At 32.5% G+C, this 24,711-nt stretch overlaps 2 protein-coding genes across 2 annotated transcripts in view; one reads left to right on the top strand and one right to left on the bottom strand.

Annotated features, from left to right (window-relative positions):
• LOC146529000 (kinesin-like protein CG14535) overlaps window positions 1-10,803 on the bottom strand; it is a 311,360-nt gene extending 300,557 nt beyond the window's left edge. Inside the window, exon 1 of the mRNA XM_085203831.1 lies at window positions 10,590-10,803. The gene's annotated coding sequence lies outside the window, so the exon portion shown is untranslated. The remainder of the gene's footprint in view (window positions 1-10,589) is intronic.
• Window positions 1-24,711, top strand: part of Pgant2 (polypeptide N-acetylgalactosaminyltransferase 2) — a 62,042-nt gene that overhangs the window by 26,745 nt on the left and 10,586 nt on the right. The window contains exons 2-5 of the mRNA XM_085203837.1: window positions 14,780-15,009; window positions 15,169-15,267; window positions 15,596-15,663; window positions 18,408-18,595. Of these exons, the coding sequence (XP_085059963.1) occupies window positions 14,780-15,009; window positions 15,169-15,267; window positions 15,596-15,663; window positions 18,408-18,595 (585 nt within the window). The remainder of the gene's footprint in view (window positions 1-14,779; window positions 15,010-15,168; window positions 15,268-15,595; window positions 15,664-18,407; window positions 18,596-24,711) is intronic.

Raw genomic sequence — 24,711 nt, 5'->3', positions numbered from 1 at the left:
TTTCGTCGCCACAAGTTAGTTTGATATTTTTCAACAAATCGAATTTTCAACTATGCTCTGCTGGCATTTTTACAGGAGTTCTAGTTTTATAATTCGCTTTTTATAATAGAACTACTCATATTCTAATAGAAACTTAAGAGTTCCCGTGTCTGAACACTTTCAAAAAAAATAATTTAGTACTTTTACATATGAAGAGTTGAAATGGACATTTTTCAATATTTCATACAATCAACTATGCTCTGCTGGCAGTTTTTTCAGAGTTCTGGTTTTCTTTCAGGCTAAATATCGTAGAACTACTTATGTTCTATTAAAAAATGAAGAGTTCTCGCTTCTGAGCAAAATATTAATATTTTTAAAAAATATTTTTCGTCGCAACAAGTTAGTTTGATATTTTTCAACAAATCGAATTTTCAACTATGCTCTGCTGGCATTTTTACAGGAGTTCTAGTTTTATAATTAGCTTTTTATAATAGAACTACTCATATTCTAATAGAAACTTAAGAGTTCCCGTGTCTGAACACTTTCAAAAAAATAATTTAGTACTTTTACATATGAAGAGTTGAAATGGACATTTTTCAATATTTCATACAATCAACTATGCTCTGCTGGCAGTTTTTTCACAGTTCTGGTTTTCTTTCAGGCTAAATATCGTAGAACTACTCATATTCTATTGTAAAATAAAGAGTTCTCGCGTCTGAATATCATTTTATTAATTTTAAAAATTACTTTACCTTTTGAACTATTTTCGAAACAAACGTTCTTTTTTTCTTTTTAAAAATTTTTTTCTTCGTGAAATTAACAGAACTATTGTTAAAAATTATCAGGAACTATTTTATTCATCCCTATGAGTGCAGATCTCGCCCCGATTTTTATTTGCAAAAAAATGATCTGCCAAGGGAAGTTAGCAGATCATTTTTTTACATAACTTTTTCAGGGGTAAAAACGACAGAACTATTTATAAAACCTATCAGGAACTATAGAACTCAGGTGCATGCGAAGAGAACTCCATTTTTTTTTTGATCTGCTGGACAATGCTCTGCTAAGTTCACAGACATGTGCGTGCTTTAGTGCTTGTTAGTAGAGTTATAACCGAGTAGGTAATAAAATATATAATGTATTTAATTTTCCCAAACATTGTTTTTAACGCTTCTGTTAGGTCAACCTGTAACTTTGTAACCATTTAATAAACTATAAGAAATTAAATTTAACCTATTTGTTATAATTGTAACATGATGCGAAGCTTAGTTCATAATACAATAATATTTATGGTAACATTGAACTGGCCTGATAATGGAGCCAGGACCTGAATAGTGGAACTCTTCAGAAGTTATTAGTGTGTTCGTGTTCAGGCTCATATAATTTGAAACTCCGAGAACTAAATTTAGAAAAGCGTGAATTTAAATTTATTTCGATATCATATAAAAACATTAGAGTACGCATGCACGTTGAGCAAAATATTTTTTTTTCCTTTGTTCTATACAAATGCTTGTAGCATATGCTCGCGAAAAAAAATCGCTAAAATCATAACAAAACCAAATATACAAATATCTGTATTTGTAATATAACTAAAGCTAGTATTGTATGCATAAAACTAAAAATATTTAAGAATGTTCATAAGATTACTAGGACAAACCGTCTAAAGGGACGCAGGTTCAAATTCCACTACGTTCAAATTGTTATACTCCTTACTAAAAAAATATGTACTACTACCTATCTAAGATGATAGACATTTAAAAATGTTAAAAAAATAGTATTACACATATAAGTATTAAATATACTAGTGTAATTAACGCGACAGGTTCGCTCGAGTCCGTGGGAGAGCTCTCGGTACTATCATAGAAACTAGAACACCATAATAAAGCTATATTTCAACCACGCTTAGTAAAATACTAAAATATCCCTTATTTTCATATAGAAATAGAGCTTAAAATTACTTATTACTTACAGCCTATAAGACTTTCACTGCAATCTGATAAGAAAATGCCAAAACCACGTATGATATAATTTCGACAATTAAACTTTTGTAATTGTTTTAGATAGTAATTCGGAACTTTCGCTTTCGCTTCATTTCACATAGTTAAAACAGGTTTATTTTGTTTTGTAATAATTGTGAGGTGACTTTTGTCTTAAGTAAAACTAGTTCTTTCACATGGCATTGTTCGTCATTAATAAAAATATATTTTATTAGTTCATTTTTCAGGAAAGAAGTAATTTGGAGACTCGCATAAACTTGGCATCAATTTAAACTTCAATGTGTAAGACACTGGGTAAAAGTTAAAAAAATATATTTCTTTAGAAATATACATATTTATACAAAAAATAATAATTTATCTTTTACGATCACCGTAGTCGCCTTACATTGAAATGCGGTAACAAAATGTAACAACGGTCACGAGAGACCGTCAAATTTTATGACACAAGTGTACGAGTAAAATGTATGACACATAAAAATATTAAAGTATTGCATTTTTGCTGAGCATCGTAATAAAAGTATTTTGTAATATTTCAAAAAGTTTTTTGTATTCGATTGTAAAAGTATTTATTTACTTTCACGCTGTATCCCGCGTATAGCAGGGTAGAGGCAATTTAGTGTTTGAACACTCCATTCCCCAGTTTTTAGAACATTGCAATTGACTGGCGGAACTCAACGCTTCTAACGTTTTGTCTTGTTATCAGAGTGAGAAAACAAAAATATTTTATTCCCAAAAATGAGTATCGAACCCACAACCGTCGTGTCGACGTGAACCGACAACAGTCAAAAGTTTATACTTATACACGACGGTCTCTTATTGAATTATGAATATAAAAATATTTTATAAAACTTGGGCTTTGTTTCAAAAGGCGCAAAAATAAAAGATTTTTAATAGAAGTTCAATATGCATACAAATATTCGTTTTTTTTACCATTAATAACAGTATTTTCTTTCATAGTCATTGCTTTTTATCTCCTTAAAAACATTTTTACAAAATCCGCCATTTCAGCAATAATGCAAAAAGCATTTTCATTTTATATTCTTCATTCTAGAGAAATAAAAGAAAAAAAAATTTACAAATATCAAATTTTACAAATTCACTACAGAACTAATGGAAATAATTTTTATTTAAATTTAAAAGTGTCAACTCTGTGTTAACGGGATATCCGTGGATCAAAAACATTACATAACATTATTAATGTAAATTTTATTGCCGTTTTGAAATTATCATGGCGCAGCACCACAAGCGTGCAACTTTAAACAGTTGTAGGTACGATTCTCACTCGGGGAAATTAAATATATAATATTTTAACTTCCTTGCTCTGGTAACGAGGCAATACATGGCGTTAATGCCGGCACTTAACACGCATTGCCTCAAGAATTCTGCGAAAAGTTTTATTTTCCCACCCTAGTAGGTATAACACGGCGTTGAGTTCCACCACTCAACAGAAAATGTTCCGAAAATAGTATATGAAATAGTGGCGGAGAGTGAGGAACGGAGTGTCTTAAAACTAAAAGCCCTTTTTCTACCCTGTGAGAAAAAGTTTCATTTGATTTAAAAACCAGTGCCCATAAAAACAACTACATTACGAACTTCCGCCGAAATTTGAGGCATTGCGTGTTGAGTGGCGAAACTCAAGAGTGAGAAAATGAAACTAATAAATATTTCATTATTCCCCGAGTAGGAATTGAACTCACAATCGTCGCGTTTACCCTTGAGCGACTAAGCCACGACGGCTTTATATAATTAAACTACAATATTTAACGTCTCAATATCTAACTTCCATATAACAATTTCATACATAATAGAACAATAAATTGCCATGCAAATGTAATGGCATATTATTCTATAATCTATAGGTTTGTACTTTAACCCGCCATTAGATCTAACTACAGCATGTATAGTAACTAACTATACACTGTGCAGTAAACGTTAATAGTCGTTACGCAAGAATAATAAAACTTTCATTTCGTTACTGACCTAGGTCGATATTACAAAGCGTTTTTATGCTAGAAGTGATATGTATATGTTTTTTTTTATTTGTAATGAATTTATAGTTTTTTTTTGTGGAGTAAGCAGCGAGAATGTAGTGTTGAGACACTCTGTTAATCACGTTTCGTAAATATCTGTATTTTATTCCGAAACCTAACGTCGCGCTTTGTTTAATCAGGTAAAGTATAAATAATAAACTGTATATCGATCAGTAATTAATGTAAGAAAATTATATTAAATATTTATTTAAATTTATTTTAGGCTACTGCTTGAAAAGTTAAGTCAGCAAGCACACTTTGCTCAACGAAAATAAAATCTTATAGACATTTACCAGAATGAGCATTGAATCCACAACCATCGAGCGTACAATCAAATATCTTTCAACTGCACCAAATATGAATATATAAATATACATTATAGATATTTCTAAATATCTTATAGCATTGCCTACTTAAAATGTTAGAATGAATGATATAACCATTCGGTTTAAATGTGAGATAAATTAGTTTATATCGTATACTTACTTTGATAAGTATAGTCCTTATTATCGTACAAATTGGACAAATGTTACAATTTTATATGGAAAGTTCGTAAAGTAGTGCCTTAACACCGTAGTGACTGGACTCAACCCTATAAATACACAATATCTCTTCTACTAAATCATGAGAGCTCGTTTGTCTTTAGCTGTCAGAGCGCCGATTACACACTATGATTAATTATCCAAATTATATATGTAAATGTATATAATTAGATACTTCCTCTGTCAAAATATTGTTCCAATTTCGTAAATCATTATGAAAGCCCACGTGAGCTTTGTAAAGCTTTTAATACAATTAAGCTTTGTATTTCAAAGTTTCTTATGAAGAACTTTGTTTTTTAATTGGCTTTATTGTGAAACTTTTAATATGCCTCTCAAAATGGTAAATTAAATATTTAAAAATTTCATATCCTCGCTCTGGTTTCGACGCAAAACGCGGCGTTGGGTTCCGCCTTGAGAATTTGACGGAAGAACAAGAAACGGCAATGTCTTAATTGGAGCGGAGTGTCTTAACACTAGATTCTCGCATCCCCTCTGCTTTCCTATGTGCGGGATATTACAGCGTAAAGCTTTTAAAATAACACTTAATTAAAAGTAATCAGTTTCGAATCTCTTCGTAATAACAACTTTAATATATTTCAATAGCATAATAATCATTTGCATAGCGCTTTGCACTGCGGTTTGCAATTTCTTTATGTCAATGATCGTTTTAAATTGCAAATTGATTAAAATTTAAATCTGAATTTTATGATTTCATGAATTTTAATGTGATAATTGACACAGTTATTTTGCTCAGGACTAGCATTTTGGTACTTTCGACCTCATCCTCACGTTAAACTGGCTAGGGACTATTACGACAAGTGAAATAATTCTAAATGTCCTAGATAAGGGTTCTGATTGCAGCGCAGGCATAACGTATTTTAATAGTCGTATAGCCTTCTTCGATAAATGGATTATCTAATATATTGTTTTTTTTTCTACTTTAACCAGTTCTTGAGATTAGTCCCTTTAACCGAACAAACTCTTAAATTTTATAATAATTATTTATTAGTATAACTTGACTTGAACATATAAACCAATATTTTAAATCACGACCGATCTGTCTACATTCGTCGTGATGCTTACGATTAAGCAACTGACGAACTAATTTCGTGTTTCATGTAAAAAAATTCAAAACACCTACCTAAGACTACCTAATAAATTGTACCTAATATGAACCTATAAAAAGTCTAATTGTACATTAAAGAACTGAAAATTAATAAGAGTTTGCTTTAAAAATACAAACGTCAAGTTAATCTAGCACTACTTTTAATTTCAAAACGTCAAGAACATAATAAGCACTGCAAAACAAAAAATTAATAAATAATAGAAAATATCTTTAAAATAAAGTACCCATATACCATTTTACAATCAGAAATAATAACTTTTAACCCAAGATTAATGCAAAGTAACATATCGTGCGTATATATATTTCAACAGGAATTAATAAATTTCAACACACTGCAATTGCAAATTGGCTTCGCGATACTAAATATGCATATATTATATTATATAGAAGTGGTTGTACTCGTATATAAAACTAGGATCGGTAAGTCGTGACCAGGAAAGCGAGTACAACTTTCAAACACGTTTTCAGAGGCTGAGCCTGGGCTAGGAAGAGATAGTACTTGATTGATTTGTCGATTTTGCTTAAATATTATAGTACGCGGCCGTTGAGGCACAGTTGCTCAGCGTGTGAATGTAAACATGATAGTTATGGGTTCGATTCCCACATGAGAGAATCAATTATTGGATTTTTTATATTTTTCTTGCTCTGGTAATAAGGCAAAACGTTCTTCGTTCTGGTAACAAGGCAAGGCGCGTTAATTAAATAATAATATTTCCCCGTGTGAGAATCGAAGCCACAACCGTCGTGTTTACAGTCACACGCTTGTGCTACTGCGCTACGATGGTCTCTATATACTAATTGTGTTTGATAAAATCTCTTTATTCCGAGAAACGAGCCGATTAGACTTGGGTTTGGGCCAAAATACGAGAATAAATGAATATTTTTACCAAGAAAACAACTAATATTTTTAATTAGAAAGCGAGAAAAAGATTGAGATATATCTATTGTTTATTAAACAAAAAGAAATTTATATGTAAATAAAAGATTTATATAACTGAGTGACTGACAGACAATGCACATACGAAATAGGCGTAATGCGTTATATATAACTGCGCCGCGTCGACGCGGAACCTAACACCGCTCAAAAAATAATTAAATATTTCCTTCGAGTGAGCATCGAACCCTCAACCAACGTACTGTCTAACACTGTCTTACTTACAATAAGACATACAATGATCTTTCAAAACATAAACACGTTTAAGTAAAGTGCATGGTATCAATTAGCGCTAAAATATAAATACTAAAAGTGATTTTAGCGTTTATATTCGAAATAACTCTTCTAAAAATACTTTAATATTCACAAGAGGGTGTCAGATATCAAATATACGATGTGCCCTTGCAATAAGATACTCTCTTGAGACTCTGGAAATAGCTTGGGTATATTATGGGAATATTAGAAGAAAGATTATCGCAGTCGTGGCCCAGTTGTACAACGAGAACCTGTAACCGCGGTGACTATGGATTTGATTCCGATTCGGGAGAGTATTTGTGAGATTTTCATTCCTTCACTCTTGTAAAACATGGTGGAAAGTGTCTTAACGGAGTGTTTTAACACTAGATTCTCTGCCTCAAAATTCTATTCTCATCTATCGTCGAATCTACGAGTATTACTTTAAACAAAGCAATATTCTATCATCAAAACTACGATGGTTTAACTATTTGTTATCTAAAATTCAATTTCCCTTTAAATTTGAATCTGCAACTAACAGGGTCCGAGAAATTAACAATTTCATAATACCTTATAGTTACATAGTATACATTTAACCCGAGCTCGACTTCTTAATTAAGAGAGTGGCCTAGTTCCAAGCGTTAACTGAAAGGAGTTTGACCTATTCTAATATTCTTTAAATAACTGGAGTGTTTTACAGATAGAGCGAACCTAGTGTTAAGGCACTTCACTATACCACTTTACGCCTGATTTCAATTGCGACATGACTGGCGGAACCTAACGCCGGAGTTTATATTATCAGATCGAGGAAATGAAATAATTCCATTATTAAATATAAATAATATATTTTACAATTTCACCACGACGCGAAGGCGCCTATGTATGTTGACATTCTAAATAAAAAAATAATAATGGATAGCCAATTTAAATTTAGCACTAAAATCTACCCAAATCTATTATTAAATATGGATCTAGATCACATACTTAGCGACATTCTTCTACATATTAGAAGAGTATGAGGAATTTGTTACTTAATACTGAATTTATAAGGTCAAACGATTTAAGCATATCGTTGTTTTCATCATATATGAATATTTATCATTTGCGTAACGACCTTGGAGCTTCGTCTAGTATTAGTCATGCTATATATACATATAATTTTGTATATAATTTTTTTATAGGAAACACTGGAAATTTGTATTTTTTCTTTGGGAATTTTCAACTGTTTTGTGTGTGCTTGTTTTTCAGCTTCACATTTTTTTGTTCGTGAAAGTTTGTGAGGATGGACGTTTGTTCCACTTTCACACACAATCTACTGAACGGGTTTTGATGAAACTTTACATTAATACATAGGGTACAATTTACGTAAAAATGTTGTTTATTTTTGCTATAATACGTAGTATAATCAAGATTAAGCGGGCGAAGCGTTGTTTACGCTAATACCAATAGCAAGTAAGTCAGAGAAAACCTCCGTTCTCCAGTTTCCGCATAAATATTGTATATTTAATGGCGGACCCCAAGAGAGTAGAGTCGGACTCATTGCTTCACTATGGCCGGACCTATTTCAGTTTCAGCTTCAAGCTTTTTCTCGCGGCAGCCCGTCCTCTAGTTTCTGCTAATCTTTTCGTAATATTGCGTGTCTACCAGTGTGTTAGACCATTCTCTATGATGACCCTGTGCCTATCCCGCTATTTGCAGGATATAGCGTGAAGCTATTGACACTAACTACGTTAGAATGATCATAATCTCAATATAACAGAGCATAAAAAACCGGACCTTGCCAAGGACGCTTTCACATACCATGCGGCTTATATAATTATACCTCTATTATAATCGTAATAGATTTTTATTATCTCGATTTTGGGTTAACGATATTTATATTTTAATCATTATTTTTCATTGGTTTCCCATTACTATGCCTTTTTTAATGATGCAATTGTTTCGTATTGCTAAATGCAGTGAGAGTGGATTCAAATCGTATATTACAAATTTTATTTCAGTAGTTAGTTAAGTAATATCACCATTTAAACATTTTTTAAGCTTTTTCTTTCTTTCACGCTGTATCCCGCATATAGCAGGGAAAGCAGAGAGAACCTGGTGGAATACACTTTATAAATGTCAAAATAAGATTCATTAAGAAAATATCATTCAAATTATGTGTTGCTTGTCATTCTATCAGTAAAAGCTAAAGAATTTCATGAAAAGCTCAAGATACAAACAATTATTTCAACAAGTGTTTATTTATTTGTCCTACTTGTTCAAATATCCATAATCCATGTGTTTTGTTTAGTTTATTTACAGAAGATGTTATTTGTGGGATCATAAGAAATATGTTTCAGTGATATTATTTCAGTGTAAATTGTTTGAAATTTTTCAAAGTCGTTTGTAATACAAATAACAATAAATAAATACAGTTGAGGCCCGTCTTGCCGTACATGCACAAATGTGCGATTGTAAACGCGCTAGGTTATGGGTTCAATAATCAATTTCCAATTGATGAAATGAATTATTTAATATTTTCAACTTCTCGCTCTGGTTGTCCATTAAGACACTTCCGTTGCCCACTTTTCTCCGAATTCTTTAGGCATGTTGAGTGGTGGAACTCAACACCGTTCCTTGCCGCGTTACGGAGCGAGGAAGCCTGTCGTGAAGTACAGGCACAAGCTTTCAGCTCTAAACGCGACTAGTTGTCTGTATTCAATTTGTAGTTGATGAAATTATTTATTTATTATTTTCCCCACTTTCCTCCGAATTCTTGAGGCGGGTTAAGTGGTGGAATTCAAAGTGGCGCTTTGCCTCACAACCAGAGGGAGGATCTAAACCTATTAAATATTTCATTTTTTCGAGTGGGAATCAAACCCACAGCCGTCACGTTTACAATTACATGCTTGTGCCACTGCGCCGCGACGACGGTTATTTATATTGCCTATATTCGTGTACAAAAATTATTCCTAGTATAAATTATGCAGTAATTATAATAAAAGACCAATTTGATTATATTTATTTTAACCACACAAAAAAAATATGCATACATTGACACGCTCGATAAATGTACTTTTTTTTTAATTTTACTGACTGTGTCCAACAAAGCAAATTTTAATATCAATTAATATTGTATAATTAAACAGGAGTATTTCATTGTTATTGGATTTTTTAAAGCTTTTTAGCCTTAGATTCCTGCATTCTCCTCGAGTGGGGAATTTAATTAACTTATTTTTTATTTTATAATATTGTATTATATTATACAATATGTAATTACATTTGAAGCTTTTCTTAAAAATATAATTTCTCGAATTTGCTTATTTTGCCTTGTTTTAGGCCTTAAATTTGATTGTCTTTGTTATACTTTGTAGCACTTATACCAACCAACAACTAAAAACTAAATAATAAATCTAGTTCATTAGCAATAATTTGTGATATAAATTCAAATAAAATGCATACTGATATCGTTAGTAGCCGGACACGCTCGCTTCCTTCATGTTACTTGCACTTTCGATACCATATTTCCTTTTTCATATTGTGATATAAATCAAAGTTATACTACCCCTATGGTTCAGTTGTTAATGTTTTTTTTAACTAATAGTCCAAATAGTCCATTTATCCCAATATCTAGGAAGGCTGTAGGGATATACCTATACAACTCTATTATGTAAATGCCAGTAGCAATGCACACTTTTTATATAAGTTTTAGAAAGTAAAGAGAATGCAATAAGCAAAAACGATATTAAAATTTAAAATGTAGTTCGTTACCTGCGCGATGACAGCTGATGAACAAGCCAACACAGCACAAACACTTTACAGTCACACATTTTAATGTACTGAATATGGTATTATCAGTACAAATATCTATATCACTACTTTTTCACAAATTTCACCAAATTAAACAATAAACAATAATAAAGTTTTAATTCAGTTCAGTTCAGTTCTTAATTTATGGCGCTTCGAGCGTGCCAAACGTTTTAATTAATCCTGTGACATTTTTTTTTTGACGTTATCCTATCCTAGTGTTGCCACAAGACAAAAAATATAAAATTTAATTTTATATAATTATGCACAGATATTTTTTAATATAAATAAATATAATAGGTACATATTTTTGAACATAAATATGAATTAGGTAACAATATATTTTTCTGGTGGATTATCCTACTTTTCTTAATTTTCTGTTCATTATTGTACTTACCAACTTTGTTGTTTTGTTGATTAGTATCATCGTTTTTTCTTTAAATATTACAATTGGCACCAATGATCCGCCATTTTGTTTTTTATTTATTGCAAACACTATTTATGGACACTTTTTGGTTTTTGAGACGAAGATAATGACAACCTATATATATAAAAGGACTTGTCTTCACTGACTGAGGTAAGACGCACGCACAGCCGTAACCGCTGTGCGTAGAAACGTGAAAATTAGACAGATGTTTACTTTCGTAATCTGGACATCCACTAAGAAAGGATTTTGAAAAATTTTAACCCTAAAAGGGTGAAATGGGGGTTGAAAGTTTGTATGGAAAAAAAATTAAATCGCCACCGATTTTTATAAAATTTGAAACTTAGACTCTTAAAAATATATCATTGAACATATGTTTCGTGGTTGATTTTAATTCATCCGCTAGGGGTGTAAATAAGGGGTTGAAAGTTTATATGGAAAAATCTTTAAATCGCCACTGATTATTATAAAATTTGAAATTAAGAGTCTTAAAAATATTTCATTGAACACGTGTTTCATGGTTTATTAGAATTCACCCCTAAGCAATAAGCAGGCGAAGCGTTAATGTATAATTGTCAAAATCCATCCAGTAGTTTAGAAGACACGAGGTAATAATGGAATTTACAGACACACGAAAAACATACCATTTTTTGGCAGTAGAATAATAAAAAAAATCGAAATTTTGTCACGTAAGGTATTAATTTTATTCAATTGTCTAAAATTCATTATGCATAACAACAAATGTTCTACCTAACAAAAGAAGTGTATGAATGACCGAGGTCGTAATGTTTGTTGTTTAGTCATTTAAAAAGATTAAAATGTGAATTTATTTTGACAGCATATATATATTTTTTGTCATAAATATAAATCCAAATATATTTAAACTGGATAATTTACTTTTAATATGTATTTTTTAAACATTATCACTTTAAGCTGTTATTTTTTGATATAAATTGTTTTACTGTACGACTCATGGCACAAACGTGAATTCGATTCTTACTCGAGGAATTGGAATATTTAATATTTGCATTTCTTCGCTCTGGTGTCGAGGCAAAGCGCGGCGTTGAGTTCCGACACTCAACTCGCAGTTCCTCTATAATTCGGATCGTGATCGTGAAATGGGGATCGAGGTGTCTTAACACTAGGCTCCCTCCGCCTACCCTACATGCGGGATATAGCGTAGAGCTGAAAAAAAGACAAGAAACAAATAATGTAGGTAAATATGAAAATAATAAGTTTGTACTATAACAAAGTTACTTAAGACCGACATAAGATTGACGAAATCGTTTTATCTTGTCAGAAAATTGCGAAACAAACTAACAAAGTGTATTTTGTTCTTGTTCTTATTTAATTGCAGGCGTGAGAGAATTATCTATTAATTAAAAAAAACTATATTAATTTAGATAATTGTATTGTGTTTGCAACTAAATTAGTTTATTCTAGGACTTTCTATAGTTCGCGTGCGGCTGTAAGCTCAATAGGTTGTGGGTTCGATTCCCACTCAAGAAAAGAATAACGGCGTTGGCGCCGCTCTACACGCAATGCTTTTCCTCTGTCTACCCTCTATGTGCAGGATACAGTGTTAAAATAACTGAAATGAAGTAGTTTATCTTTCACTATCCTGTAGCGTGCCAATATTTAACGAAAAAGAAAAGTACTTTTTGAAAACATGTTATTTATTTAACGTATCGGGACTAGAACCCGCGTCTCCTGGACGTCCTCTTGCTAAATTTTAACTAGTTCACAATAAAAAAATAGGCAAATATTACGCAAAAAAAATCTTTAACCACGTTTACAACGTGAAGTTATGCAATAGACCTATTCGTGATACGTAATTCACATAGCGGCGTATCTCGCGTCACAATCAGTTCAGTTTATTGTAGCTTAAAGTAAACCGAGGCTAGTGCTATTCTAGCTTCTTGTTGTATTCCGCGCAAAGCAGGCTAGTCAGCGGGAACCTGGGAACCTAGTACTAAGACAGTCTGTTCCCATTAAGACACTTCCGTTCTCCATTTTCCGCCGAATTCTCGAGGTATATTGAGTGTTAAGTAACGGAACTCAACGCCGCGCATTACCTCGTTACCAAAGCTAACAAATTGAAATATTATATTACGTATATACTTTGATACAACCAACTGTACGTCAGTCTGACTTGCATCGAGCACTTTTTACCGCTGGTATGTAGTAGTTAAATGCTCAATGGGTTTATGTTATACAAGTGAAGGCCGTGAACTTAGTTTACATCAACTATAAAATGGAAATTCTCGTATTTCCCGTACTGTGCGTCTTTGTCAGTCAGTCAGTCATTCAGTAACGGAAGAGTTTTAATATATAAAGATTTCCAGTGCTACGCAGTTACCATCAGGTGATCCTTGCACTCGTTTGCCTTGTCTTTTCGATAACAAAAAACAGTTAAACGAAAGATACACAGAACTTCCTCATACGTACATAATATGTAGGTACAACGAAGAAGGGAAAAAATAGAATAATATCATAAATATTTTAACTTAAAATTTAGTAGAACTCCGACACAATCAGGTTTATTTTAATACATCTAAAAATAGACTGTTAAACTAACCTCAGTTCTGAATCTAGTGCCATAGCAAGGTTGCGCAACTAAAACTGGTTGTTGCAAAACAAAGTCTATATTTTAATTTGACTAATCTGCTCTGGCTTGACCATTTACATAATTCACGTATTCACCGTCTGACAGTGGCATGTGTCAGTGGCGTGTGTCATATATAACGTAGCATGTGTTTTGTGGCATGTGGCAGGTGTCAAGTTAATGTATAGAGATTATGTTACGTTTAAAGTTCAATATTGCTATTTAAATTATATTCTTTGGGAGAGGATATTGCTGGGTGTTTCAAATTGATAAACAATACTTCTTATTTTATCCAAAGACAAAAATACGATTATATACTTTATAAATTTAATTGGAAAGGAAGCCGGCGTACCATAATGTCAGGAACACGTCTGACTGTAAACGTGATGGTTTTCGATTCGATAATGAATTATTTATCTCCATCTTTTCCCTATGACTTACAAAGTTGGGCATTGTGGTCCACCACACAACACGCACTCTATCAAAAATCGAGGGGAAGGAAAACGGAGAAACTAAGCACTAAGTTTCTCCGTCTACTTGATATGCGGATAAAAGCGTAAAATGGAAAAAAATCCTGAATTCACAAACAACGATATTTTATATGTGAATAAAAAATAGACTATTATTAGATATACTCGTACATTTCTTCAACAATTTCAAAGGAAGCTATAAAGGAATTCCTTTAACCTTTTCAAGACTGCCTCAAATAATGTATTGACGATCACGATATTTTATAGGATGAAATTTTGTAGCAGCATGAGTATGTGAGTCTAGCACTTAGGCTTATTACATTACTGACAGCATATTATATGGGGGCTAAGTGATCTTATGAATAATGTTTGTATAGAAAAGGAATATATGACGTGAAAGTGTTTAATTATTTATACCGGTTTTTAGTCTTCCTAAAAGGTTTGGGTCTGTCTTGAACCGGACCCAAGGCATTCAATGCCGCGCTTCTGCCTTGTTACCAGAGCCAAGAAATAAGAATGTTAATAAATAATCATTCATTTCTTTGAGTGGAAATCGAATCCAGAACTGTCGCGTTTACATTCACTTTTTTTATACTTCGCCACAACGGACTCAGCCCATACTTAACATAATTTATAATGTTCAAAATTGTTACAGGAAGAAAACATAGCGCTAAGGCTAATAAAGCAACACGTAGACGAGCCTGAGAGCAGTCCAGCATCTCTCGAGGAATACGGTACGGGAAGTACTGGGAAGTATTTCGATGAGGCTGGTTACGTAGCGGGGGGCGCTAGAGACAATGACCCCTACGTACGGAATCGGTTTAATCAGGCCGCCTCTGATAACCTCTCGAGTAATCGAGCTGTGCCTGACACTAGGAATGCTATGTAAGTACCTATTGAACAAACACACTTTTCCAATTTTCAAGATATTGTGTGATGAACGGCGGAACTTAACGCCATGATGAACGCCAACTCAATCCCACTGATTTTGTAAAAGTTTTAATAAATTATTAATTAAATTTCTAACTAAAATTAAAATTGCAGGTGCCGCCTTAAAAAATACAACGAAGACCTACCTCAGACCAGTGTTATCATAACATTCCACAATGAAGCTAGATCGACGCTCCTGCGTACTATCGTCAGGTAACATTCTTATTTTCTGTCATTTTTGAAATTTTAAAGAGAAGAGATTTACAATATATTTTTTTTTCATAATATTAAATGTGGAAATATCTGAAGTATAAAATGTGGAAATATCTGAAGTACGAGTTATAATCGCCCGCTGATGATTCTGTATCAATTTGATGATTTAGAATTGGTCAAGAAGAGAAGCATAACTTATAAAAAATTACAAACTGTGTAGAATAAGCTTAATAGTAGACTAACATAATATATAGAAATATTACTGTTTTTAGAACTTGACATTACAGTGAATGTCAACTTTTAAGGCTCTAATGTCCTTTTGTTTTAGTGTCCTTAACCGGAGTCCGGAACATCTAATAAAGGAAATCATTCTAGTTGACGATTTCAGCGACAATCGTAAGTACTATAACACAAATATAAAAAAACTGCTTCACACTGTATCCCGCACACAGCAGAGTAGACAGAAGGAACATAGAGCTAAAATACTCTGTTCCCCACTTTACCCCGATTTTTTTGACGCAATGCGTGCTTGAGTGGTGGAACTTAACGCCGGGCTTTTGCGTTAGTGCCAGAGAGAAAGAAAAGAATGCGGCACTCAATAAACGAAAATATTAAATATTTCATTCCTCCAAATGGAAATCGACCCCACAACCGTCGCATTTGCCACTGCCTATTCCTTCGTTTATATGTATAATAAATACATATATACATATAAACGGAGGAATTACCTACATTTACTCATATAAAGCTAAATCAACACTTAAATAAACATTACGACACATTCATAATGTAATGTGACATATAACAAATTACAGTTGGCGAAGAAAAACCTCGTACACCTTGTAATTCGTAATTCACAGTGAATCTCATACGAAAAGAAATTATTTCTCAATTGTACAGTACGGTCGACGAGTTGTGGCCAAAGTGTGCTGAAGTTAGCTGTAGATAAATGCGCAGACAAAATTTTAGGTTTTTTTATTGCTTTTCATTAAAAATGAACGAAGCGCAAAAGTATAGAGAACTCACGATGCCACGACTCGTCCACCGTACTATACACGAAGGTAGTTACTTGTTGGAACGTTTAAAAAGTCATTTCGATTTGGTTCGTTTCACGTGGCTTGGAATCGTTATATTTGTATGCGAAGAAAATTATCACATTTTTTAAGTAACTTCATATGGAGATTTGAGTCACTCTGTCATACGTACTCATATGTCGATAGTCGCTCAAGACGCAATCTCTTAAATATTGGGCTGAAAAAGAGAACCAGAGTGCCATATAAATAAATTAAATCTGTCTTCCCTCTTATATGCGAAAAAAATCTAAAGCAAGTTTTAGCTTTACGCTATATCCTGCACATAGCCGGGTAGGCAGGAAGAACCTAGGAAAATTGTTGTTAAGACACTCTGTACCCAAAAAGAAATATATGTTCCGCTTTTCTGCGGAATTCTGCGGAGTGGCGGATCTCAACGCCGAAGTTTTTTTAATATGTAAAGAAATATAAATTGTAAGTCAGATGCACAAGTATTTGGTTCGTTGTTATTATGTGTTTATTTAAATCTTACTGGCTCATACAAATTTCCTAAAAAATGCATTGAATAATTACGAAATTAATGATTTCTTCTATAAAATATCCCATACTACTCGTACGCATAGATTTAAAAAGATATCTTTTTTATAACGGTATCATAAATTTAACAAACTTACTTTTTCCGCAAAGCAAGATAAGCACTCCGTTCCTCAATGTCCGTCTTATTATCAAGGTATTGCATGTTGAGTCGCGGAACTGATCTCCGCGCTGTCAAGCAGAGCAGGGAAATTATTTTTTTTCAGGGTAGGAGAACCTAGTGCTAAGACACTCCGTTGATTATTTAATTAAAAAAAATATTATGACCGTGCGCCACGATTGCCCCAACGCTAAATAAAAATAAATTAAATATAATCATTCGTCTAGCTGGTATCCATCCTACAACCATTACGTTTACAGTGAAACATAGCCCCACTTCACCACTACGGTTAATAAGTAAAGCACAAAGCACAGTAAAGTGCTTGAGCTTGTGCTCGAGACCTCATCGGAAAGTTGGAAACCGAAGTGTCTTAATGGGAATGGGCCATCGTAACACTAGGTTCCCAGGTTCCCTCGGTCTACCCTGTTATGTGTATAAAAAACAAATAAATATCTATAGATCTAAATGCAACTTAGATCTCTCTGAGAAATCAGTTAGTTGCATTGGGAAAGAGAACGCAATGATATATGAACAATACACAACAAATCTACACGAATTCCTGAGATCTAATCACATACATTGTTTTAGAACAATAAATTAATTTATTTATGTTATGTTTTTATTTTAATTGTTACTGATAAGGAAATTAATGTTAGTATTAGGAATTAAGAATAATTTTAGTATATTATTTGGGATTGGACATTATTAAATTTAACCTCAGAATTGAAAGCTTAATAACTACTTCACGTTTTTTAGATTATTCTATTTTTTTTAGTGAAATATTTGTCTTTCTTACAATTTGATTATTGATTTAATTTGACACAAGCGTGCGGCCGTAAACACGACCGATTGTTTGTTCGATTCCCACTCGAAGAAATAAAATATTTAATATTTTCATTTCCTCGCTCTAGTAACGAGGCTAAACGCGGCATTCTACCAATCAATACGCATTGCCTCCAGAATTCGTCAAAAAATCTGGAACGAAAGTATCTTAACCCTAAGTTTCCAGGGTCCCTTTGCTTCCCCTGCTATGTGCGGGTTACAGCGTGAAGCTAAAAAAAGCAAAATGTTTATTAAATCAAATATATCTATAACAAATAAAAATTCAAATCTCTGGGAAACGAAACGCATCGTTGAGTTCTGTCACTCAACACGCAATATCATCATTAAGACACTTCCAGTACAATGCCTTAATACTAAGGTCCTCTGTTAAAAAATAAAAAAAACATGCAATATTAATTAATAGCCATTTAAATATTATTCTGTTATCGTATTGTGTTTACTAAAATATTATTATTTTTACAGCAACGCTTCGGGTTTGGGTTCGATTCCCACTCAATGAATTATTTAATGCTTAAGCTAAAAATAAAATTTAAATAATGTTATTCCCCTATTAACATAAAACTATATTTCAGCCGAAGACGGCGCAGCACTAAGATCTATACGCAAAGTGCAAGTGATAAGGAATTCTAAGCGGGAAGGCCTCATGAGGTCGCGGGTTCGAGGCGCGGACGCGGCGACAGCGCCAGTGCTTACGTTCTTAGACTCACACGTAGAGTGTAATGTGCATTGGTTGGAACCGCTGTTGCAGAGGATTAAAGAGGTAAGATATTAATGCTAATAATAATATTGATAAAACTAAATCACGTTAATGAAATAATCTATATATATAAAAGGACTTGTCCTCACTGACTGAGGTAAGACGCACGCACAGCCGTAACCGCTGATGGTAGAAACTTCAAATTTGGACAGGTATTTACTTTTGTAATCTGGACATCCACTAAGAAGGGATTTTGAAAAATTTTAACCCTAAAGGGGTGAAATAGGGGTTCAAATTTTATATGGAAAAAAAATTAAATCGGCACCGATTTTTATAAAATTTGAAATTTAGATTTTTAAAAGTATTTAATTCAACACGTGTTTCATCGTTTTCTAGAATTCTCCGCCTAAGGGTGCAAATAAGGGGTTGAAAGTTTGTATGGAAGAAGTCTTAAATCGCCACCGATTTTTATAAAATTTGATATTTAGACTCTTAAAAATATTTAATTGAACATGTGTTTCATGGTTTTCTAGAATTCACCCCCTAAGGGTACAAATAAGGGGTTGAAAGTTTGTATGGAAAAATCTTTAAATCACCACCGATTTTTATAAAATTTGAAATTTAGACTCTTAAAAATATTTCATTGAACACATGTTTCATGGGTTATTAGAATTCTACCCTAAATACGCAAGCGAAGCTGCGCGCGTCCGCTAGTTTGTAATATAATATTAAGTGAGGTTTATCTAAAAGTAGTATTTTTTTCTCATTATTATTAGAGAAATATTTATTCTGAATAATAAATATTGAAACTGTCTTTTCTTCGATATGCTTCAATTCACAGATACTTTTAGAAAGAAAATCGGGAGCAGAGTGTCTTAACACTAAGCTCCCTCTGGCTACTTTTAGCATCCGGAACCCTAAAAAAAACAAAAAAATACAAGCAAAGACGGAAAAAATACATTATTTCTTAACACCCTCCATCTACAATTACCATTTCTGCATCCGTATATAATTTTGAAACATACTTATTATATATTAGATCACAGTTGAAGCAGACACGATTGTAAAAGTATGTGAACGATGTTTAAAGTGTAATCATGACTCTCATGTCGCAATGCTGGTGTCTTAATGATGATATTGCGTTACAGGTATGGAATTCGATTCCACGTTGTACCAATGAGGTCTGTCGTTTTATAATACAGAGAAGCAATCGTTGAGTTTTGTTGAGAGCTTTAACATTTTTAGAATAAAGAGTGGAATATAGAGTGTTTTTACACTAGGTTCTCTGAGCAAACACTGTTATATGATGATGAGTGAAAATAAAAATTAAAAAGCTAACTGCTGTAACCAAGGGACGTAGTGGTGCAGAGGCACAAGCGTGCAAGAAGAAGAAATTTAAATAACAAATCTTTCATTCCTCTGAAAACTTTCTACTTAAAAACTAGAACTTTATTTTCGTACCTACATCCCATATATTGTGTGATCTAAAACAAATATTTTACGTGCTTCCTGCCTAAGTAACAGGATTAGTTCATGAAATATGATACTATTTTCTTTATCATATTGACAAAAAATATTACTTTATTTATCCTATTTAGGAAGAAGTAATATGATAACGATCGTTTTATTTATATTTCTGATTAGGATTTCGGGTATACTAAAATAGTAATAACTGAGCCCTATATGAGTTTCACAACCACGAAAGGTGTGACACTTTTTACATTTCTGCTCGAAAAGCTAATTATGCCCAAAATTGTTTTCTACTAAGATCTTGTAGGGCATACAATAATCACTTTAGCGATATAGACATTTTTCATAACAATGTGAAACAATTTTCACGTGAAATTATCGATAAAATTCAACTGATGTAAAATCTTAACCTTTTCCTTTGTAACAATCTTTTTTTATTTCTTTTTAGACCATTAAATTCAATTTTAATTGTTAATTGGCAACGTATGTAAAAAGTTAATTTCTTTTATATTCACTCCATGTTTTATGTAAAAGTGGTAACTTTATTGGCAAATGTAATATACATATGTAGTATGCTAAAAAGTATTGTAAAAGCTGTTTGTTTCCCAATTTAAAATAAATAAATAAAATAATAATAATAATAATAATATGAACATATTTTTTATGATATAAAGTCAATAAAGTTCTTTAAAGCTATTTGTGTGTGGGCAGTGTAGACGAGAATGTGTACATCATTAACGCTATCGTGATCATATACGGCGTGTACACAACATGAAGTTGAATTTATTTTGACCTATTATGTGTAATGAGGCCAGCTCATTCCTTTGCTCTGGTATGAAGAACAGCGTTGAGTTCTGTTACTCAACAGGTAACTCAAGAATTCGACGGAAAGTGAAGTGCGACGGAAAATGGAGTATCATAACAATAGGTTCCCTATGCTTACCCTGCTACTTGCGGTAAACAGCGTGAAGCTGAAAAAAAAAGTGTATTGATGTCACAAGCATGAGACAGGTTGTGGGTTTGATTTACTCTCGAGGAAATGAAATATTGAATATTTTCATTTCCTAGTAGAGACAAACGCGGGGTTAAGATCCACCACTCAACTCCCAAGACCTCCAGAATTCGACAGAAAGTGGGGAACGGTTCAATTCAGGATTCAACGTAAAGCTAATAATAAAATAACACAAATATACATATTCAATTGTACACTCAGCCTTACTTGGCTTCCTGCAACTCGGTCATTTATCACGCGTCGATATCGTACGCGCTATGCAGACAGATGCTTCGCATTGTGCATCATTGGTAACATGTAGTCACTTTAGTTATGCAATATAACCTGTAAAGTATAGAAGAGAAGCTACTTTGTGATATATTCATGTATTATTCTGGATCTTTTAGTTTATACTGACCGTTTTTACAATACCTTTTTAGGGTTCCGTACTACAAAAGGTTAATAGTGAAACCTGTGTCAAGATTTTTTTATTCGATAAACTATTTTCTTGTTTTCATATACATATATATATTAAGCTGTTCGTATTATAAAAATGGATAAACATCCACACATACCCGCTATTATTATATTTATTATATTTCTATTAGGTACTTTAAATTCATGAAGAATAATGTTAAAAAATAAAAACTCATTTCCCCGAGTGGGGATCGAACCCTCAACCGTCACGTTTACAATTGCACGCTTATGGTCCTGCACCACGATTATTTTATTTTATTTCAATAGAAAAAAATATCTGAATTCAGTTACAGATACAAAATCTTTTCATTAAAACAAACTTTTAACATTTTATACAGCAAAAATGATTTTATTCACTAGTATATATAAAATGGGTCAAAAGTTATATAAATTTCATAGTTTTAAAATATTGGGCCACTAAATGCAGAACTAACGTTGAGTTTTTGGAGAGTCATTTGAATAACAAACATTTTGTATGCAATGTTTGAATCATTTTTAGACATTTTTTGACAATTTCATATGACAGATGGAAAAGAATTTAATTTTTTTATATATAAAAATATATGGTATTACTCTATTGCGGAGCAGTTGTGAAGTTTCTGATTGTAGCGGCGATGGTTATGGGTTCGATATCATTCGAGCGAACGTCACTCTAGTCGGACTAAATTGTTGTGACAATTGTTCCATTCAAGCAATAAGCAATGTTTTTTAAATAAACTAAATGTAAAGAAAGGTATTAATTAAAATTAGGCTATCCCCAATTTTCTAGATTCGAAAAACACTAGGAGATGAAACAAAAAACAATCATATTCTTTCTATTTTTACTAAAATTATAATTTCTAAAATCGCAGAAAAATAGATCGCTGCTAAATTAATTTAAGTTACTATAAAAAAATAATCAATTTTTATATATATTTAAGTATTTTAGATAAGATTGTCGTCAATTTTCATAGTAAAAGGATGTTGAAAGACTTGAAACAGTGACACACTGTATGTATATTCATTATTTGTTCAATGATTCACGAATAAAAATGTTGTCCTTGCTTTATGAGAAAGAACTTTGACTCGATATAGTTTATTTTAATAAAAATTGTAGCTTATCTGTAGGATGCCTTAAAAAAATATTAGTTTTTAAACGTTTTTAAATTAAATTTGATGAAATCTTTAGATATTTTTTTTCTAGCTTTTTTAACTATAATTTTTTTGATTCGTTAAATTAAGGCAGCGTAATATAAATTATTAAGTAGTACAATAAAATGGAAGCAAAAATAATTACTTAGTTATAAATTCAAAAATCATTTACTTACAAGTTCACAATGTTTAAATACAATAGATATAACAAATTATCTTCTTCAACAGTTTTCGTCGTCGTGTCCGAAAAGTTGACTACCTTTACACAGCAGGGTATGCAGAGTGAACCTATTGTTAAGACTCTCCGTTCCCATTAAGACACTGCCATTCCAAATTTTCCACTGAATTCTCCAGGCATTACGTGTTGAATGGGAAACCTCAACGTCAGGCCTTGTTAATAGAGCGAAATAGTAGAGTAAATATTTCATTCCCCCGTGCGGGAATCGAACTCTCAACCATCGTATTTACAATCGAATGTAAAAAATAAAACTAACTTAAACGAGTAACATGTTGTAATGCTATTTGCACTTTGGTAATAAAAAATAATAATTGGAGTTAGGCCACTCGAAAATGCAACGACTCGTCTTGAGTTTTCAAAATCGATGCACTTTCACTTTAAAAGTAAGGTTAAAATTTTTAGTGTCTAGTTTGTAGTGTTCTTGAGCGACGGCCAAGTACTTGTAATTTTGTAGTTTTACTTAATGACCTGGCAGAATATGAGTGTTTTTAAGTGAAAAACTTTTTTTTAATTAGCTTTATTACAATATATTTTAACATCGCAGCGGGACTCAAACCCGCGATTCTTGGACGGTTTCCAAAAGGCGCGAGTTGAAGTTCAATTAAAAAATAATATATTATTCTATTTTTAGTTTTTATCAATTCTTTTTTTTTATATCTTGCTTTTAATTGTATTAATCATGTTATTTTAAACACTACTATTTTTTTTTTTCAAAAAATTTAGCTATAACAGAAATTATTAATATTAAGATGTGCGAGTAGGACTCGTGCACGAAGGGTTCCGTATCATTATCTATAAAATTAGCAAAGTAATCAGCCTGGTCAGATGGACAGATAAACAAACAGCGCAGTCTTAGTAATACGGTAATGTTTTACCCTTCGTTACGGAACCCTAAAAAAATCGCAACAACACCTATAAAACAATAGTTAACTAAAACAATGCCTAGTAAATTTCGCATTGTCGTAACACTTTGCAAAATGAAGTCAAAATTTATCTAGTAATAAATCTAATCTAATAAATAGCATTATGTGTATTCTAAGTGCAACCGACGTTATATCTTCAGGTTAACGATTGTTTCGAAACCCGGATGCTGAACAGATTTTGATCATGTTTTACGCAACCAATAGGTAGAATAATGGAATAGATATGACCTAGTTGCGAATTCAAATACAATTGCTATTTTAAATCGTATGGAGTTATTTATGTAACATGTTTTAACGATTATTTGTTGGTAAAATTGCTACTTAACTATTCTTTTGATCTCGTGGCGCGGAGGAGCAGTTTCACTGTAAACGCGATGGTTTTAAGTTAGATCTCAATTTGGTTGAATTATTATGTTTCCTGGAAGACAATGGACGGCGTTGAGCTCCGCCAATCAACACCCAATGTCAGCCAAAAACAGTTTAACCTATATTTTTTTTTATTTTACACATTTCCCACAAAAAGGGAGTATTCTATACTTCTTAGAGAACGCAACTTACACTTTCAGCTAAAATTGCAAATTTCAAGAAATTGTGTGATGAGTGATAGAACCTAGCGTCGCGAAATAAAATTCATTAAGACAGAATAATATCCTATCGTGGTATTCGAACCCATGACCACCGCGCGTAATTTCCAAACGAAATAATGTAACAAAATTATATCTCTATCAACAAATGTCAAGGCTTATTCGCTATTTGTAACGGCCGGATGATCTTCTCGCTGTAATGCTCATAGATGAACACCTTGTGAAACGCGATTTACTTTGAAAGTCGATTGCCTCCTGCAGTCACAGGAATTCTATAATTTGTGATTTAAGTTAACAACTTTTGTCGTTTTTTTGACATAAAAAAAACTAACTGAAAGTTGCTTTAGTCTAGTCATGGCGACCCC

The sequence above is a fragment of the Heliconius melpomene genome, chromosome 19 (assembly GCF_056956725.1).
Source record: "Heliconius melpomene rosina isolate 202511_hmr_F chromosome 19, ASM5695672v1, whole genome shotgun sequence".
In the NCBI taxonomy this organism is placed as follows: Eukaryota; Metazoa; Arthropoda; class Insecta; order Lepidoptera; family Nymphalidae; genus Heliconius; species Heliconius melpomene.
This window is presented reverse-complemented; position numbering and strand designations above follow the sequence as displayed.